Source organism: Bos grunniens, chromosome 6, assembly GCF_055505025.1.
Source record: "Bos grunniens cultivar Pamir isolate PY7600 chromosome 6, Bosgru_T2T1.0, whole genome shotgun sequence".
Classification (NCBI taxonomy): domain Eukaryota; kingdom Metazoa; phylum Chordata; class Mammalia; order Artiodactyla; family Bovidae; genus Bos; species Bos grunniens.
In genome coordinates, this window is record NC_141170.1 from 4,589,482 (window position 1) to 4,609,856 (window position 20,375).

The 20,375-nt window shown below is 46.2% G+C and overlaps 1 protein-coding gene and 2 long non-coding RNA genes across 3 annotated transcripts; all 3 read right to left on the reverse strand.

The window, feature by feature from the left end:
• Window positions 1-2,202: 2,202 nt before the first annotated feature.
• LOC147370220 (uncharacterized) lies at window positions 2,203-7,265 on the reverse strand. The gene is made up of 2 exons (XR_015165125.1): window positions 7,179-7,265; window positions 2,203-2,427 (listed from the first exon to the last, which is right to left on the reverse strand). It is a non-coding gene; the product is annotated as an uncharacterized LOC147370220 (long non-coding RNA).
• A 3,147-nt stretch (window positions 7,266-10,412) lies between these two features.
• Window positions 10,413-13,429, reverse strand: LOC147370221 (uncharacterized). Its single transcript, XR_015165126.1, has 2 exons — window positions 13,322-13,429; window positions 10,413-12,710 (listed from the first exon to the last, which is right to left on the reverse strand). It is a non-coding gene; the product is annotated as an uncharacterized LOC147370221 (long non-coding RNA).
• Window positions 13,430-14,535: 1,106 nt separating this feature from the next.
• Window positions 14,536-16,059, reverse strand: BLOC1S4 (biogenesis of lysosomal organelles complex 1 subunit 4). Its single transcript, XM_086404697.1, has one exon. It carries the CDS (start codon window positions 15,977-15,979, stop codon window positions 15,326-15,328), a length of 654 nt encoding a protein of 217 aa, XP_086260823.1. The 5' UTR covers window positions 15,980-16,059; the 3' UTR covers window positions 14,536-15,325.
• Window positions 16,060-20,375: the final 4,316 nt, after the last annotated feature.

Sequence of the window (20,375 nt, forward strand, 5' to 3'; positions counted from 1 at the left end):
GAAATATCAATAACCTCAGATATGCAGATGACACCACCCTTATGGCAGAAAGTGAAGAGGAACTAAAAAGCCTCTTGATGAAAGTAAAAGAGGAGAGTGAAAAAGTTGGCTTAAAGCTCAACATTCAGAAAACGAAGATCATGGCATCCAGTCCCATCACTTCATGGCAAATAGATGGGGAAACAGTGGAAACAGTGGCTGACTATATTTTTCTGGGCTCCAAAATCATGCAGATGGTAATTGCAGCCATGCAATTAAAAGACGCTTACTCCTTGGAAGGAAAGTTATGACCAACCTAGATAGTATATTAAAAAGCAGAGACATTACTTTGCCAACAAAGGTCCATCTAGTGAAGGCTCTGGTTTTTCCTGTGGTCATGTATGGATGTGAGAGTTGGACTGTGAAGAAAGCTGAGCGCCAAAGAATTGATGCTTTTGAACTGTGGTGTTGGAGAAGACTCTTGAGAGTCCCTTGGACTGCAAGGAGATCCAACCAGTCCATCCTAAAGGAAATCTGTCCTGAATGTTCATTGGAAGGACTGATGTTGAAGCTGAAACTCCAATACTTTGGCCACCTGATGGGAAGAGCTGACTCATTTGAAAAGACCCTGATGCTGGGAAAGATTGAGGGCGGGAGGAGAAGGGGACGACAGAGGATGAGATGGTTGTATGGCATCACTGACTCGATGGACATGGGTTTGGGTGGACTCTAGGAGTTCGTGATGGACAGGGAGGCCTGGCATGCTGCGGTTCATGCGGTCACAAAGAGTTGGACAGGACTGAGTGACTGAACTGAACAAACTGATTCTAAGACTGGGAGGAAACATGAAAATGTATAAAGTACGATGGGAACACCGAGATAGAGAAAGAAAGAGCACTGGCAACGGAGCCCGACAAAGTTGGGTGTGACCAAGGCCAGGTCCACGCCCTGTTTCCTTCTGGGAAATGTGGATCCTGCCCTTCTGAAATTAAATTATCTCACGGAATCCTCACGTGATCCTTTATGAGTGTGATCATAGACCTTCTATTGATGGGGAAACTGTTTCCCATGGCAAGACAGCTGCACAGTGGTGGAGCTGGGATTCGAACCCACATACTCTGGCCATTTTCCAATGAGCCAGCTCTTCCCATCAGGTGGCCAAAGTATTAGAACTTGAGCATCAGTCCTTCCAGTGAATCCTTCTGACTCACTGGAAAAGACCCTGATGCCAGGAAAGATTGAAGGCAAAAGGAGAAGAGGGTGGCAGAGAATGAGATGGTTAGATAGCATCACTGATGGACATGAATTTGAGCAAACTTCGGGAGACAGTGCAGGACAGGGAACCCTGGTGTGCTGCAGTCTATGGGGTCGCAAAGAGTCGGACACGATTTACCAACTGAACAAGCCTGGCCCTTGCACCGGTCACTCCGCCTCTTCACGACCACCCTTTGTTTGCCGTTCCCTGTCTTGCAGAGATTCAGCCTCTCACCCTCCATAGCTGAGGTCTCCGGAAGCCCCCACACTCCTCTTTACGTTGGGAAGCAGTGGACTGTGTCTCAACATGCACACACGTACATGCACACGTGTGCAAGCTGTGCAAGCATCTCTGCTTGAAAGAACGTGGCTTTCTGTCCTCTCTCTGTGCAATGGTCCTGGGTGAGCTCCACTGTCCCCGGGTCAGGTTTATCCAGCCAGAGTCAGGAGGAACAGCCAGGAAGTGGAATCCCCATCTCACCGAGGCACTGGGTGCCACAGCTGCTCTGCTCCTGATAGGGTCTGGCTGCCTCGCTCTCCTGGCTCAGGTCTCAGGGTGGATGACACCTCTGGCCAGAGGTCTTTCATCCTGGCCTATCCGGGGGATGGAAACAGAGCATCCCGCATGGTGAGTGGGATGTGGCGGGGCTGGGTTTCCAGCGTGCAGGGTGCCTCTGCTCACAGCCAGATTGAAAGCAAATGACAGGGACTTCCCTGGTGGCACAGTGGATACGGATCTGCCTGCCAATGCAGGGGGACACGGGTTCGATCCCTGTCTGGGAAGATACCACATGCTACGGAGCAGCTAAGCCCGTGCACCACAACCACTGAAGCCTGAGCGCCCGGAGCCTGTCCTCCGCAGCAAGAGAAGCCGCTGCGATGAAGACCCCGTGCACCGCGGTGAAGAGCGGGCCTGCTGGCTGCAACTAGAGAGGGCCCGCCAACAGCAGCAAAGACGCAACACAACCATAAATACACAAAGCAGATTATTAAAGAATGACATCTTCTCTGTGCTTCTGCTCCCCATCTGAAATGTGGGGGTCCATGGGGGTCAACTCTGGGTCCTCACCTGATAGAGTCTATGCTGGCTGTGGAATGTGGAGACAGGTCGAGGGGAATCACTGCCCAGTGTCCCTGGGAGCTCAGGGTCCTGCTGCCTGGAGCAGAGCATCCAGCTTGCATGGAGCCTGGAACCTGGGGGAGAGGAAAGGGGTCAAGGCCTCGTCCTGAGGCTGGAACAGAGACAGCAAAAGACCAAAAGGAATGAGTCCTGGACTCAGCCTAGATGGAGCTCAGGGGCTTGTGCTGTGCGGACAATGCCACTCTCAAAAGATGACATGCTGTGATTCCATTTACATAAGACTCTCAGCATTAAAACAAAATTATATATATGTATTGGAGAAGGAAACGGCAACCCACTCCAGCATTCTTGCCTAGAGAATCCCATGGACAGAGAAGCCTCACAGGCTACAGTCCACGGGGTCTCAAAAGTCGGACACGACTTAGCAACTAAAGATATATATATATATGTATATATATGTATATAAAACTGTGAAGAGCAGATCAGTGGTTTCCAGGGGCTGGGATGGGGAGGTGGATGATCAGAGGAAATAGCATAAGGGACTTTTTTAGAATGGTGGAGCAGCTCTGTATCCTGATTGGGCAGGTGGTTACACAAATCTGTGTGCAACGGAATTCACAGAAGTATATACAAAGAGAAAAATCCAGTGTATGGAGAAGTGGGAGAAATCCAAATAAATTCTGTGGTTTTGTTGGCAGTTTCAAGCCAGTGTCAGTTTCTAGATCTTGCCATTGCCTCACAGTTTTGTAAGATGCCGTCATGGGGAGCTGGGTGAAGGGCACATGTGAGTTCTCTGAATTATATTTCTGCAACTTCTCTGCAAGTCTAAAACTACTTCAAAGTAAAAACATTAACATGACTTCGTCCAACAACAGAATATACATTCTTCTCAAACTCACATGGAATATTCGCCAAGATAGATCATATCTAAAACAAGCCACAAAACACACCTTAAATTTAAAACAAAACAGATCAGGACCTCCCTGGTGGTCTGGGGGTTAAACTTCACACTTCCAATGCAGCAGGCATAGGTTCAATCCCTGGTCAGGGAACCAAGATCTGGCAAGTCTCATGGTACAGGCAGGAAAAAAAAAAGTTTTTAATAAAAAAAAAAAGAATATAGATTATACAATGAATACTCTCAGACCTCAGTGGAATTAAAAAAGAAAGCAATAATGGAAAGATAGGCGGAAAACCCCAAGAGACTTGGAGATTAAACAACACTCTTCTAAATAGTCAAGAACTCTCAGGAGAATATTAAAACATTTTGAACTAAAGGAGAGTGAAACGACAACTTATCAGAATTTGTGGGATTTAATGAAAGCAGTTCGTACAAGGAAACCTAAAGTGCGTCTACTGGAAGACACTATTCTAAAATCAATCATCTAAGCTTCTAGAAAAAGAAGAGCAAATTCAATCCAAAGTAAGCATAGATGTAACTTATAAGTAACTTATAACTTATATGTTATATAAGTTATAAATTCACTTATAACTAAGTAACTTGTAACTTACATGCAAAGTACATCATGTGAAACTCTGGGCTGGAGGAAGCACAAGCTGGAATTTTTCCGGGAGAAATCTCAATAACCTCAGATATGCAGATGACACCACCCTTATGGCAGAAAGGGAAGAACTAAAGAGTCTCTTGTGAAAGTGAAAGAGGACAGTGAAAAAGTTGGCCTAAAGCTCAACGTTCAGAAAATGAAGATCATGGCATCCGGTCCCATCACTTCATGGCAAATAGATGGGGAAACAGTGGCTGACTTTATTTTTGGGGGCTCCAAAATCACTGCAGATGGTGACTGCAGCCATGAAATTAAAAGATGCTTACTCCTTGGAAGGAAAGTTATGACCAACCTAGACAGCATATTAAAAAGCAGAGACATTACATTGCCAACAAAGGTCTGCCTAGTCGAGGCTATGGTTTTTGCAGTGGTCATGTATGGATGTGAGATTTGGACTATAAAGAAAGCTGAGTGCCAAAGAATTGATGCTTTTGAACTGTGGTGTTGGAGAAGACTCTTGAGAGTCCCTTGGACTGCAAGGAGATCCAGCCAGTCCATCTAAAGGAAATCAGTCCTGAATATTCATTGGAAGGACTGATGCTGAAACTCCAATACTTTGGCCACCTGATTCAAAGAACTGACTCAATATGAAAAGACCCTGATGCTGGGAAAGATTGAAGGAGGAAGGAGAAGGGGGGATGACAGAGGATGAGATGGTTGGATGGCATCACTGACTGGTGTCCTGGTGATGGACAGGGAGGCCTGGCGTGCTTCAGTCCATGGGGTCACAAAGAGTTGGACGCGACTGAGCGACTGAACTGTCTGAAGCATAGATGGCCAATAGGCACATAAAAAGACGCTCAACATCACCAATCACAGCGAAATGCAAGTCAAACCCACAAGGAGATCTTGTCTCACTCTGGTCAGAATGGTTGTAATTCAGTAACTCCACCCGACTGAGAAACGAACCAGAGGTGCCCATGTCTTGCACTCAGCACCCAGATAAATGACTCCTCCTGCTGGGTGGTGGTGGGGAGAGTGGACTGGAAGAGAGGGGGCTGGAGTGCCAGCTACGGCTGTTGGTACTCCTGTTGGCGTTTTCCCCATCATCACCATCATCATCAACCCTGAAAAACCTCTACCTCCTCACCGCCTCACGCCGTCAGGGTTCAGTTCAGTCGCTCAGTCGTGTCTGACTCTTTGTGACCCCATGAACCACAGCATGCCAGGCCTCCCTGTCCATCATGAACTCTCAGAGTCCACCCAAACCCATGTCCATCGAGTCGGTGATGCCATCCAACCATCTCATTCTCTGTCATCCCCTTCTCCTCCTGCCATCAATCTTTCCCAGCATCAGGGTCTTTTCAAATGAGTCAGCTCTTCCATCAGGTGGCCAAAGTATTGGAGTTTCAGCTTCAACATCAGTCCTTCCAATGAACATTCAGGACAGATTTCCTTTAGGATGGACTGGTTGGATCTCCTTGCAGTCCAAGGGACTCTCAAGAGTCTTCTCCAACACCACAGTTCAAAAGCATCAATTCTTTGGCACTCAGCTTTCTTCATAGTCCAAATCTCACATCCATACATGACCACTGGAAAAACCAGAGCCTCGACTAGATGGATCTTTGTTGGCAAAGTAATGTCTCTGCTTTTTAATATGCTATCTAGGTTGGTCATAACTTTCCTTCCAAGGAGAAAGCATCTTTTAATTGCATGGCTGCAATCACCACCTGCAGTGATTTTGGAGCCCCAAAAGATAAAGTCTGACACTGTTTCCACTGTTTCCCCATCTATCTGCCATGAAGTGATGGGACCAGATGCCATGATCTTAGTTTTCTGAATGGTCACCATCAGGGTGGCCATTGTCAAAAAACTCTGAAAATAGCAAGTGTTGGTGAGGATGTGAAGGAACTGGGACCCTCATGCACTGCTGGTGGGGATGCCAATGATGCAACTGCGTGGGCAACAGTATGGAGGGTCCTCAAAAAAGACTGAAAATGGAGCCACCACATGATCCAGGAGTTCCACTTTGGAGAATAAGAAAGTGGAAAGTGAAAGTCGCTCAGTCATGTCCAACTGTTTGCGACAGTCCATGAGATTCTCCAGGCCAGAATACTGGAGTGGGTAGCCTTTCCCTTCTCCAGGGGATCTTCCCAACCCAGGGATCAAACCCAGGTCTCCCACACTGCAGGTGATTCTTTCCCACCTGAGCCACCAGGGAAGCCCAAGAACTCTTTTGAGTATATACACCTCTGAACTGACAACTGGGTCTCAAGCCCTCACGTTCATAGCAGTGTTATTCATAAATGCCAAAAGCTGGAAGCAGCCTAAGGGCCCATCACCAGATGGATGGATATTGGGAATTCCCTGCCAGTCCAGTGGTTAGGACCAGATGCTTTCACTGTCGTGGATCTAGGTTCGATCCCTGGTTGGGGAACTAAGATCGCAAAAGCCACGTGGCACTGCCGAAAAACAAACAAACAAAACCCCCAGATGGATGGATAAACAAAGTGTGGCTTATCCATACAAGGAAATATGATTCCGCCTTTATTAAAAAGGAAGGGACCCTGACACACACTATGACAGGGAGGAAACTTGAAGACATTACGCTCAGTGACGTAAGTGAAAGCGTTAGTCGCTCAGTCGTGTCTGACTCTTTGCGACCCCATGGAGCCCACCAGGCTCCTCTGTCCGTGGATTTCTCCTGGCAAAGATACTGGAGAGGGCTGCGATTCCCTTCTCCAGCGACAGTCACAGAAAGACAGATACTATGTGACTGTGCTCGCATGAGGCTTCCCAGGTGGCTCAGTGGGAAAGAGGCTGGTTGCTAACACAAGAGACGCGGTTTCCATCTCTGGGTCTGGAAGATCCGCTGGAGAAGGAAATGGCAACCCACTCCAGAATTCTTGCCTGGAAAGTCCCATGGACAGAGGAGCCTGGTGGGCTACAGTTCGTGGGGTCGCAAATAGTCAGATATGACTGAGCACCAGCGTGCATGGATGTACTTGTATGAAGTCCTCAGAACTGTCAAACTCAAGGAGACAGAAACGGTAATGGTGGTCACCAGGGGCTGGGAGGGAGGGAGTGGGGAGTTGTTTCATGTGGGCAGAGTTTCGGTTTTGCCAGAAGAGCTGTGGGCATGCATGGTGCTGATGGCTGCACAGCAATGTGAATGGACTCGATGCCACTGAACCGCACACTGAAAAACAGGTACGGCGGTCAGTTTATGTCATGTGCATTTTTGTGCGTTTTTTTTGTTGTTGTTGTTATGTGCATTTTACCACTCTTTATTTTTTTTTGGGGGGGGAACAAAAACAATGATTGTACTAAAAATTTGGTTAAAAAATGTTAATACTTACATTTACGACTTAGATGTGCTCAGCACTGTGCCAGGTGCCACGGATCTGGGGCTGCACCAAATGGACACAGACCACTCTCCGTGTCCTAGTAGGGGAGACAAAAAACACACAAAGAAGATCCCCACATGCCACAAGGCAGCTTGAAGATCCAGTGTGCCGTGACTGAGACCCAGCGCAGCAAAAGAAATAAAATTTCCTTTTTTTTTGAAAGTTAAAGAAAGAAAAGACAGGGAAGGCGCCAAGATGGCGGAGGAGTAGGACGGGGAAAACACTTTCTCCCCCACAAATTCATCAAAAGAGCATTTAAACGTCGAGTAAATTCCACAAAACAACTTCTGAATGCCGGCAGAGGACATCAGGCACCCAGAAAAGCAACCCAACTCCTCGAAAGGAGGTAGGAAAAAATATTAAAGACAATAAAAGAGACAAAAGAGGGAGGGACGGAGTTCCGTCCCGGGAAGGGAGTCTTAAAAAGAGAGAAGTTTCCAAACACCAGGAAACCTTCTCACTGCCGAATCCATGCCGAGCTTTGGAAGCACAGAGGACAACATAACAGGGAGAAAAAATAAATAAACAATTAAAACTCGCAGATTGCGAGCCCTACGGTAACTCCTCCAGCGGAGAAGCAGCGCAGACGCCTGCATCCGCCATTAGCAAGTGGGGGCTGGGCAGGGAGGCGTGGCACAGGCTGCATCACTGAGAGTAAGAATCTGGCCCGAATACCCTGAGCGCTATCTGAGCGAAATAATTTGGGCTAGCAAACCAGACTGTGGGATATCTACCATGCGAAAAGCCAGCCCTAACCTAAGACACCGCCAGCCCGCGCACGGAACAAAGGACTAAACAGAGGTAGCCGGCTGCAAACCTTCCCCCTCCGGTGACAGGCAGCCAGAGCCGGAAGGGGGCAATCGCAGCCCCAGAGAGACATTATCTATAAAACTGGCTTCTTTGCTAACTAAAACTTATTGGGGGTCTGGACGGTCAACATCTGCCTGAGAAGATGCGCCGGTTTTACACCCAGATAACCAAGTGGCGGGGAGGTGATAAGTCGCAGCATTGGCGCTCGCCAAACACCTTATCACCTGAGCTGCTCAGACCTGGGAAGAGCACAAAACGCAGCCCCAACTGAGTCTGCGCCTCTGAGGACTACCTGAGTGCCTGAACCTGAGCGGCTCGGACCTGGGAGGTGCATGCAACCCAGGGCCAGCCTCGGATTGTTCCCGGCGGAACAACCTAGAGCCTGAGCAGTGTGGGCAGGGAGGCTACACGCGCCGTGAGCGGGGGCAGACCCAGTGTGGCTGAGGCACTGCGAGCGCACGCCAGTGTCATTTGTTTGCAGCATCCCTCCCTCCCTCCCCATAGCGCGACTGAACAAAGAGAAGAAATACAGCTCCACCCACCAGAACACCGACACAAGCTTCCCTAACCAGGAAACCTTGACAAGCCACCTCTACATACCCACACACAGCGAGGAAACGCCACAGTAAAGAGAACTCCACAAACTGCCAGAATACAGAAAGGACTCCCAAACTCAGCAATTTAAACAAGATGAAGAGACAGAGGAATACCCAGCAGATAAAGGAACAGGATAAATGCCCACCAAACCAAACAAAAGAGGAAGAGATAGGGAATCTACCTGATAAAGAATTCCAAATAATGATAGTGAAATTGATCCCAAATCTTGAAATTAAAATGGAATCACAGATAAATAGCCTGGAGACAAGGATTGAGAAGATGCAAGAAAGGTTTAACAAGGACCTAGAAGAAATAAAAAAGAGTCAATATATAATGAATAATGCAATAAATGAAATTAAAAACACTCTGGAGCCAACAAATAGTAGAATAACAGAGGCAGAAGATAGGATTAGTGAATTAGAAGATAGAATGGTAGAAATAAATGAATCAGAGAGGATAAAAGAAAAACGAATTAAAAGAAATGAGGACAATCTCAGAGACCTCCAGGACAATATTAAACGCTACAACATTCGAATCATAGGGGTTCCAGAAGAAGAAGACAAAAAGAAAGACCATGAGAAAATACTTGAGGAGATAATAGTTGAAAACTTCCCTAAAATGGGGAAGGAAATAATCACCCAAGTCCAAGAAACCCAGAGAGTCCCAAACAGGATAAACCCAAGGAGAAACACCCCAAGACACATATTAATCAAATTAACAAAGATCAAACACAAAGAACAAATATTAAAAGCAGCAAGGGAAAAACAACAAATAACACACAAGGGGATTCCCATAAGGATAACAGCTGATCTTTCAATAGAAACTCTTCAAGCCAGGAGGGAATGGCAAGACATACTTAAAATGATGAAAGAAAATAACCTACAGCCCAGATTATTGTACCCAGCAAGGATCTCATTCAAGTATGAAGGAGAAATCAAAAGCTTTTCAGACAAGCAAAAGCTGAGAGAATTCTGCAGCACCAAACCAGCTCTCCAACAAATACTAAAGGATATTCTCTAGACAGGAAACACAAAAATGGTGTATAAACTCGAACCCAAAACAATAAAGTAAATGGCAACGGGATCATACTTATTAGTAATTACCTTAAACGTAAATGGGTTGAATGCCCCAACCAAAAGACAAAGACTGGCTGAATGGATACAAAAACAAGACTCTTACATATGTTGTCTACAAGAGACCCACCTCAAAACAGGGGACACATACAGACTGAAAGTGAAGGGCTGGAAAAAGATTTTCCATGCAAATTGGGACCAAAAGAAAGCAGGAGTCACAATACTCGTATCAGATAAATTAGACTTTAAAACAAAGGCTGTGAAAAGAGACAAAGAAGGTCACTACATAATGATCAAAGGATCAATCCAAGAAGAAGATATAACAATTATAAATATATATCCACCCAACATGGGAGCACCGCAGTATGTAAGACAAATCCTAACAAGTATGAAAGGAGAAATTAACAATAACACAATAATAGTGGGAGACTTTAATACCCCACTCACACTTATGGATAGATCAACTAAACAGAAAATTAACAAGGAAAAAAAAAAACAAAAACATGTATCTATAAAGCTCACTAAAGCAAAGCACAGTAAAATGAGGTATGGCAATAAAAGGCATTAAATTTATCAAATAAAAAATAAATAAAGTGCTGAAAAATTAAAGCTGTCAATTCTGTAATAGATATTCATTGAAAGTATCTTTTGAAATGGGAGTGAAAACACCTTCAGAGAAATGAAAGCTAAGGAAGCATGCACGAGCTATAAAAAATGATAAAGTCCTTTATGAATGATGATAATATCAAAACTGGGAAATACAGGAAGGAGTAAAGAGCACTACGAACAGTCAATACATGGATAAACATTAGAAACTATTCTCTTTTCTTAATTTCTTCATGGTAAACTATCAACATTATATTGTGAAATTTTTCAGAAAAAAAAAAAAGAATATGGTATGACATAGTTCTGTCTTAGATATTATGCAAGTGGGATGAATACTGAAAATAACTAAAGTACCTCATGGTAAAAAATAAAAAAAAAAAAATAAATAAAGACAGAGATAAACTATATAAAAAAAAAAGAATTTCTACTAAATTAAAAGTTTTTCTTTCAAAAAAAAAAAAAGAAAGAAAAGACAAGCACATAAATAAACAAGCTTCCTTCCCACAGAGAGAAGAGGAGAGAGGACAACAAACAAGCTCTGCCTTGGAGCACAGCTGTGGTCCTCACATCGTGAGCCCCGGGGTTGGATAGCAGTTGGCGGCTCTGACTGCCAGATGCTGGCGTGTTTATTTTCTGAAGGCTGGTCTTGCTCCCACAGCGCCCCCTGCTGGACAGAAACTGTTCCTGCCGCTTAGGGCACTCCCACAGTTACCACGGCAACAGGTGGACGACAGGGACTGTAGCCTGAGAGCCTCCTCGGTCCATGGGCTACTCCAGGCAAGAATACTGGAGTAGGTTGCCATTTCCCACTCCAGGGGATCTTCTTGACCCAGGGATCGAACCTGTGTCTTTTGCATCTCCTGCATTGTTGTTCAGTGCCTCAGTCGTGTCTGAATCTTTGTGACCCCATGGACTGCAGCACACCAGGCTTCCCTGTCCTTCATCATCTCCCAGAGCTTGCTCAAACTCATGTCCATTGAGTCGGTGATGCCATCCAACCATCTCTTCCTCCGTCATCCCCTTCTCCTCCTGCCTTCCATCTTTCCCAGGATCAGGGTCTTTCCCAACGAGTCAGCTCTTCGCATCAGGTGGCCAAAGTATTGGAGCTTCAGCTTCAGCATCAGTCCTTCCAGTTCAGGGTTGGTTTCTTTCAGGATTGACTGGACTGGTCTCCTTGCATTGGCAGGCAGATTCTTTACCACTGCACCACTCGGGCAACAGTACCTGGTTACTTCCCTCCTCCCATCCCAGGGTCTCATGTGACCACAGACTGATCCCTCCCCTTTGAGGATGAAAATCATAAAGAAAAATCTCTCATTCTAAAAGAAATGCATTTCCTTGTTTATTACTGGGATCTAGGTCACTTTGGAAAATGCTTTTTAAAAAAACAAATAATTTTTAATTTTTTGATGTGTAAAAGAAGTCTCTTTGGAAAGATAGACCTAAAGTTCTGTACCTCTATCTCTGAGGCACAGTTAAGAACATGGTCTTCTTGGATCCCATAGGATTGCTTGTACGGATATAACAAGTTCAGTATGTGAGGCGGGTTGGTCCAGGTTGGCATCTGACCTTCTCTCCCACTGGCCTGTTGAGCTCCTGGGAGGAAGTCTTGTTTTCCTTGGGGTCCTCAGTCCTCCTGTGGTGACTGACTTTGACTTCCCAGCAAACACGAGATTGAGTTACTGGATCTGCCTGCCTCCCATTCCTCAAGGAGGGGCTGCTCTTTATCTAGCTGTTGGTTCTTTCCGTCATCTGAGTCATTCATTCAACAGGTATCTGAGAGTGCTGGGCACTGGGAGAATACAGCTCAGGAGTTGGACCGGCTCAATAGTTCTGGGGCGTGGGCTTAGCTGCTCCGAGGCATGTGGGATCTTCCCGGATCTGGGATTGAACCTGTGTCTCCTGAACTGCTAGGCAGATTCTTTACCACTGAGCCAGCAGGCAAGCCCAAGAAATACGTTTTTATAAGTAGTTTTATTTACTCATGTATCTATTTACTTTGTGTATTTATTATATACTGCTTACATGTTTGTTTACATGTTGTCCATGGCTGTTTTTGCACAAGGATGGAGTGAGTAGTTGTGAGACCAGGTGGCTTGTAATTCTTTTCAGTGGCCCTTTAAGGACTCTGTGGCCCCCTGTCCTAGCTCAGTCAGCAGCTCCACACCATGCTGACTCCAGGACATGGGCCAAGGCTCATATTCCTGAAAGTTCTAGCTTGGAGGATAAGCGACAGGTGCTTACTGCCTCATTTCACATGTGTGAACTTGCTATGTGTGAATTATCAGCACCCAATTTTATGAGTGTGTCCAGGGTGACTCCTGGGTGCCCGAGGCTGTCCTGGGGTGGATGAGACGATGTCCCAGGTACTCCCGACGTGCTACATGGTTCCTGTGCTCTTAGGTGTGGGAATGAACAAGTTAATTGACTCCAGGGTGACTGGTGGGGTGCTCCCCTCATCCTTTATTAGACCCCATCCCAAACCCTGATTATTCTTCTAGAAAGTAAGGGAGCTCTAGACCCCAGCAGCAGACATGGTCTGCAGGGGTCACCCAGGCGTGACAGTGGGGCCTCCCTCCCAACTTGTTACTGACTTAGGAAGAGGGAGAAAGATCAGAATCCTAAGATTCAGGAGGGCCCTCTTAACTCTCCAGATGGTCCAGGGGACGGGAGTGGGGAGAGGAGGGAACCAGGAGGTTTGAAGGCGACAGTGCCCAAGAGGGCAGGGTGTCTGGCTCCCCAGCCTCCATTGTGAAGACACAAAAGTAACCCTGCTCTAACAGCTGTCTTGCACTGTGCAAACCAGCTTCAAGTCGCCATTCCAAACGAGGCCCTGCACTGATCTTGTGCAGAAACGTCAGAAACAGCAAATGACTAAGAGGATTTCAGAACCCTTTAGGGATAAGGCGCACAGATAATGATGTAAATTATCTCCCAAACCAGGACTTTTTGAGAATTCCTCGTGGCCCAGGGGTTAGGGTACCACCCTTTCCACTGTGGAGGGCTTACCTTCAATCCCTGGTCAGGGACTAGGGTCCTGAACCTGTGCGGCGCGGCCAAAGAGACACAGTATTATTACCTTCAATCCCTGGTCAGGGACTAGGGTCCTGAACCTGTGCGGCGCGGCCAAAGAGACACAGTATTATTATAATTTGTCATAATTTGTCTTACTACTTTTTAAATATTAACCACAAACAAAAAATATTTTAGTAATAGACATGTAAGGAAGCTATTTTCATATTCAGTGGATATGCCACATGTGCGGTGCCAAGTTGCTTCGGGCACGTCCAACTCTGTGTGACCCCATGGACTGGAGCCCGCCAGGCTCCTCTGTCCACGGGATTCTCCAGGCAAGAATACTGGAGTGGGTGCCATTTTCCTCAGAACCAGGGATTGAACCCGTATTTCCTAACATCTCCCGCACAGGCAGGTGAGTTCTTTACCACGCCGCTGCCTGGGAAGCCTGTACTAATTACTTACGGCAGGTACCCAAGTCACCAATTACTATGTTGGTTACTTGTTCTTTTCCACTTCTAAATCCAGGAGTTCTTAGTTTGTAATTAGTGAACCACCTGAATAAAAAATGTAAATATGTGACAGAGAAGGTCCATGAAAGCTACGGTTAAAGATTACACAGTCAGTTTCTCCCAATACACAGCTAAGTGAGAAGATATCTACTTTACAAACCTTAAACATCTATGATAAATGACACAAAAGCAACCAAGGTGTACGCTTATTTGAGGACTGTTATTACCTAGGAGGACTGGGGTTCCCAGGTGGCTCAGTGGTAAAGAACCCGCCTGCCAATGCAGGAGACACAGGTTAGATCCCTGGGCAGGGAGAGTCCCTAGAGAAGGAAAAGGCAACCCACTCCAGGATTCCTGCCAGGGAAATCCCATGGACAGAGGGGCCTGGCAGCCGGGTCCATGGGGTCGCAAAAGGAGTCGCACACAAGTTAGAGGCTGAACAACACACTAGGAGGACCACCTTATAAAACAGATTAGTCTACTGTGCCTTCAAGGGATGTTCAAGATTCCAGGTCCTCAGGGTGAAAGAACAAAGTCCTAATACCAGTCGTATCATCACACAAATGATTTAAATATTCATTTTGAGGAGAAATATCTAAAGCCGTGAACTTTATCCCACTCCTAAAATTACATACACAACATGTCTACTTTCGAACAAACAAAAAGCAAACATGTAAAGTCCTTTTCAGACAGAAAGCTTTTCCAATAAAATTTAAACTTTTTATTAATTTTTAAATTACAACCAAACGTTGGTAATCATATATAGATGTGTTAGCTACGGACAAATTAAGACTGGAGTTATACTTTCAAATACTTCAGAATGAGTTGCAATAAAAACATTTTCTCAAAAATTGTATAATTTCCTTTGGTTTACAATCCATCATATGGAAAGTTTAATATAATTTAAAATAATTTACCATCTACCCTAAAGTATGCTATAGAAATCTGAATCACTATCAGCACTTTACTGATTGGGAGACGTTTGCAGAAATTAACAGCTGTGGCCGTTGATTTGTTCTATAAGAGAATATCGAACTGTCTCCAGGCAATAGTTTGGGTAACAAAAGACGTATGAATACATCTCTGGTCAATAAGTTGTTAGGCTCCAATTAACAAGGATTTAAGGGCTCAGTAGTTTTCCTAAGAGTATTGCAAATATACAAATGTTGAAAAGGTAATAATACTGTTAGTTGAGCTGTAAAATGCCTAAAAATAACAGTTCTGCCACAGTGTGCAGGAAGTTCATACATTTTGCTTCCGGGATTCCCCCACCAAGCACCTTTCGTGTTTCAAGTTTGAACTGGAAGACATAGAAAACCATACATTCCACGTGAAATGAGGAGAGTGAGCAATCAAGTGTGCAAAAAACAAACTTTACAATTCCATACTCCAACATCAGAGGTGTCCAGTAGCAGGAATTTCAACTGATCTGATTAATAGTCGAGATAATTTCAGACCTGTCCTCTTGCAGCGCTGTCCAGCAGACTCAGACCTGAGGTCTTTCGCTGCAACAGGGAAAGTGGTCTTCCGTCCGAAAGACGACGGGGGGTTCGTAGCCGGTCAGCTGGGACCTGCTGGAGGGCGCCTTGTGGAAAAAGGAGGGCACGTTAATCGTGTGCAGCAATTTCCTGAACGTACTGGGGAACGTCCCCAGCTCGGCCTCCGCCCTGGCGACCTGCTCCTCCAGCCTGGCCACACCGGCGCTGACCATGCCCACGAAGGCCTCCAGCCGGTCGATCTTGCTGTAGACTCGCCGCATCTCGGTGGCTTTGGCGTAAATGAGAGGCACGCCCTCGCCGACTACGTGCGAGGAGTCGCCGCGCAGCATGTCCAGCATGCCCACAAACTCGTCCACCCTGGTGAGCAGGTCCTCCAAGCTCGCGTCCAGCGCCTCGATCTCGGGCCGCGCCCCCGCGCCGGGCAGCAGGCAGGAGGCGTAGCCCGCGGCGGCGCGGCGCAGCAGCGGCGGGTCCCGGCTCGGCGCGCCCGACTCCGGGCCCTCGTCCTCCCACGGCCCCGAGGCGCTGCTGTGGCTCTGCGACACATTGCCGCTGTCCCCGCTCCAGGCCGCCACCTGGGCCTCGGCCTCCTCGGCCGGCTCCTCAGCAACCGGCCCGCAACTCGGCGGGAAATCCTCCATAGCCCGCAACTGCCGGGCTAGACAGCCCCACTTCCGGGCTTTACGCGCGCTTGCACCTGCGCACGCGCGGCACTACTTCCGGCCTCTGCGCGAGCACGTACCCGCACGTACACCCGCCCTTTCTAGGGGACACCCCCCTCCCAAACCCCTCGCCCGCGCATGCGCACACATCTCCGCTTCCAGCCGTAGAACGGGTGTGCACGCGCACTGTGGTCTCCGCGCGCAGGTGCTCAGGCTCAGAAATCTTAAAAAAAAAAAAAAAGACTCTCCACCGAAGAGCCGTATGGGTAGAGCATCAGTTAGCATCACTCCCCTTTGGCCTCCAATTAAAAAAGATTTTTTAAATCTAAAAAAATTTTTTAGAAAACTTTAAAAAATTAAAAAACTCTTTAAAGATAAACACATTAAAAAAATGTGTAACAGGAGTACAATAAAGTTTGTACATCTTATTAAGTGTACACACTGACTAGTTTTTCCATATCCATATAGCCATGTAACCTGCATCCAGGTCAAGATACAGAACACGTCCAGGAACCATGACGGTCTTCCCCCTCATTTACCTAGCTTCTTCTGGCTGTTTATAGTAAAATGAAAGAGAAGTCAGATAAGCAAAATGAAGGTCTGTTAAACCTCGACTTATTTTTTTGGCTGTGAGACTTGCGGGATTTTAGTTCTCTGAACAGGGGTCTAATTGATGCCTCCTGCAATGGAATGGTGGAGAAGGCGATGGCACCCCACTCCAGTACTCTTGCCTGGAAAATCCCATGGACGGAGGAGCCTGGTGGGCTGCAGTCCATAGGGTCGCGAAGAGTCGGACACGACTGAGCGACTTCACTTTCACTTTTCACTTTCATGCATTGGAGAAGGAACTGGCAACCCACTCCAGTGTTCTTGCCTGGAGAATCCCAGGGATGGGGGAGCCTGGTGGGCTGCCGTCTATGGGGTCACACAGAGTCGGACACGACTGAAGTGACTTAGCAGCAGCAGCAGCAGCAATGGAATGGCAGAATCCTAATCATTGGATTGCCAGGAAAGTCCCAAACCTTGCTATTTTGGTGACTTTGAAAATTCTCAGCATTTCCAAATGGCAAAAGAAAAGTGAAAGTCGCTGTCCGCCGCTTTGCCACCCCATGGACGACACAGTCCATGGAATTCTCCAGGCCAGAATACTGGAGCTGGTAGCCTTTCCCTTCTTGAGGGGATCTGCCCAACCCAAGGATCAAACCCAGGTCTCCCGCTTTGCAGGTGAATTCTTTACCAGCTGAGCTATCAGGGAAGCCAAAATAAGCAGAATTTAAAAATCACATTCAGGGTGATCTTGGGTGGCCTCAGCCTGCAACGTCTTGAGTCAGGACTTGGGTGAGAGCCCAGATCCTGGCCACTGGACCAGTTGTCAGTGACAAGGGCCCTGGCCCTTCGGCTTTGCAAAGAATTCACACAAAGGTGGGAAGTAGTGAAACAAGTATTTATGAGGATGAAAAAGAGTGCATGTGTGGATAGACAGGAGTGGACTCAGAGTCGCTGAGACCTCACGGCAGTTTGAATTACTTTTACGGGGCGTTTCCTCTGGGTTTCCTTTGGCCAGTCATTTTGACTTACCTGGTTCACAGTCCATATTTGGTATATCTCAGGATCCTTCCATGTGTGCACACGCGTCTCTTAGCCAAGATGTATTCCACCAAAGAGCCGTATGGGTACAGCCTCAGTTAGCATCACTCCCTTTTGGCCTCCAAGGAGCCTTTCGGCACGTGTGTGGCTAAAGCGGTCTCCTGACTTTGGGAATGAGAACTATGTGGTTTAGATAGGGCCCAGCCTTCTCCCGTCTCATCCCTTCTCATGCTACTCTTGTCTTGGAGTTTCGATCCACATGGAATGAGTCTCCAGTTGCTGTACTCTAGGGGGACCATCTACTTCCTGCCTCAAGGGTACTTCCAGGAAAAAAGGGAGTTGAGACTATAAAATCCCTCTTAATCAATAGTTAACCAAAGAAAGAAATGGCAAATTTTATTCAAGCCAACCCAAGGATTATATTATAACCTGGGAGACAGTCTTTCAGAACGCTCTGAGGACTGTTCCACTAGTAAGAGAAAAAAACACTATTATTTAGTTTTGAGACAAAGGATTATACACCAAAGTAACATATTTACAGTTTTCATAGTCCAGATCTGCATGTGCAAGGCAAGTTGTGGGTCATCCTGACCCCTCACAGTGTTGAGAAAGAATGTCTTTTCCTAAAGAGTTACCTTGTTTGTGACAGGAAAAAACTACTTTTTTTTTTTTTTTTTTTTGCAAGCAGGCACTCCTGTGTCTTCTGAGGGAATCTGGTTAATGTGCAATGCAGAGGCACAGTGCACACTAAAGAGGGATCGTGGCCCAAATAGACATAGTGGCCCAAACTATATTCAAATTTTTTTCTGTCCTGACCGAAAAGTAATTGTACTTCATCAAACACCTTCCCCTTTTGTTGCCCAATTTATTGTTAAATAAGAAAACATCATCTTCCTCTAAAAAAATTTCCCCCATTTTCCAGTTGCTCAATAATCATGTGCTGAATGGAGAAAACTTAGAAAACAGAGAGGCAAATGATGTAAAATCTTAAAAAAAAAAAAAAAAAAACCAGAAAAATAAAAGATGGCCACTCAATGTACTGTTCAGCCAGAAAAGCAACGTTTTAAAGAGGTCCTTCGTGTGCCTCTCAGAGCCTTGCAATCAGACAGTAGGGTCTTCAGAAGGCTGTTGGGCCGGGGGTGGCTAGGTGGTTTGCCCACCCCTGCAGTGGTGCTGTGTGCTGGGACACGCCCTGCTTTTGCTCTTGACACCCCGTGTTTGCTCCTTGCTCTTCAAAAGTGGGAGTTGGGCTTTGAGTCTTTTTTTTTGCATCTTGTTGTGCATCATTTGGGCCAGCTGCTCGTGTACACAGTTATTTTTAGTTCTTTATAGAAAGGGAGAAATGGGTGGGAGAGGATGAGATGGTTATCACTGACTCAATGGACGTGAATTTGAGCAAACTCTGGGAGGAAGTGAAGGACTGAAAGCCTGGCGTTCAGCAGTCTATGGGGTCACAAAGCGCTGGACACGACTTGGCAACTAAACAAAGCAACAGATGGCTTCTTCATACTTTGCTGCTGGAGGAGGCCATTTGTCCCGGTGCAAGCCCTGCAGCAAATGGTCCCAGGCCCCAGCTTGTCTCATTATCTCTCACTCTTAAATCACTCGCTCTTACTTCTTGTGGACATCTGTGAAGAAATCTACACAGCAAGAAACTGAGGTCTTTTACCAACAGCCAGCAAAAACCAGCCTCCTTCCAATAACCACAGGACTCAGCCATCTTGTAAGTGGATCCTCCGGCCCCATTCAAGCCCAACGATGGCTTCAGACCCAACTGATACCTTGACTGCAGCCTAATTAAATGTTCTGAGCTGAAACTATGTGAGATAATAAATATCTGTTGTTTTCAGCTGCTAGCTTTGGGGGTAATCTGTTACAGCAATATGGTTAACCTACCATTGAAGGAGTATACTACAATTTATTTGTTTTATTTATTTATTCTCTTACCTATGAACATTTATGTTGTTTTACCTTTAGGGAAATTATCATAAAGCAGCTATGAATATTCTTCTATATATCTTTTCGTGGACACATCTGCTCAAAATGTCTTGAACGTTAACCAAGGCATCAAATCTGCTAGGTCACAGGCTTGGTATATGTTTAGTCTTAGTTATTGTTGTTGCTTAGTCGATAAGTTATGTGTGACTCTTTTGTGATCCCACGAACTGTAGCCTGCCAGGCTTCTCTGTCCATGGGATTTCTCAGGCAAGAATACTGGAGTGGGTTGCCATTTCCTTCTCCAGGGGATCTTTCTGACCCCGGGGTCGGACCCTCAGCTCCAGCATTGGCAGGAGGCTTCTTTAGCCGATCTGTAGTCACTGCCAAATAATTTTCCAAAGTTGTAGCAATTTACATTCATATTTATGGACTGGACTGAATGTATGCATTTCCCCCAAATCATATGCTGAAGCCCTAACACTCGCTGAAGCCCTAACACTCGATTGGGCTGTATTTGGAGTAAGGAAGTGATTAAGGTTAAATGAGGTCATAAAAATGGAATGCTGATCTGATAGGATTAGTTTCCTTGTAAGGAAAGAGACACCTGAGCTCACTGCCCTCTCTCTTCCCAAACCATCCCCGCCTATACATGCACAAAAAGGTCATGTGAGGCCTGCAGCAAGAGTGTGGCCGTCTGCAAGCCAGGAAGTGAGAACTCACCAGACACTGAATATGCTGGCACTTTGATCATGGACTTCTAGCTCCAGAACTGTGAAGGGGGAAAGCCTGTGATTTAGGCTGTGGTGTTTTGTAGTCTGAGCAGACTCAGGCACCCATCAAGACTGTATGA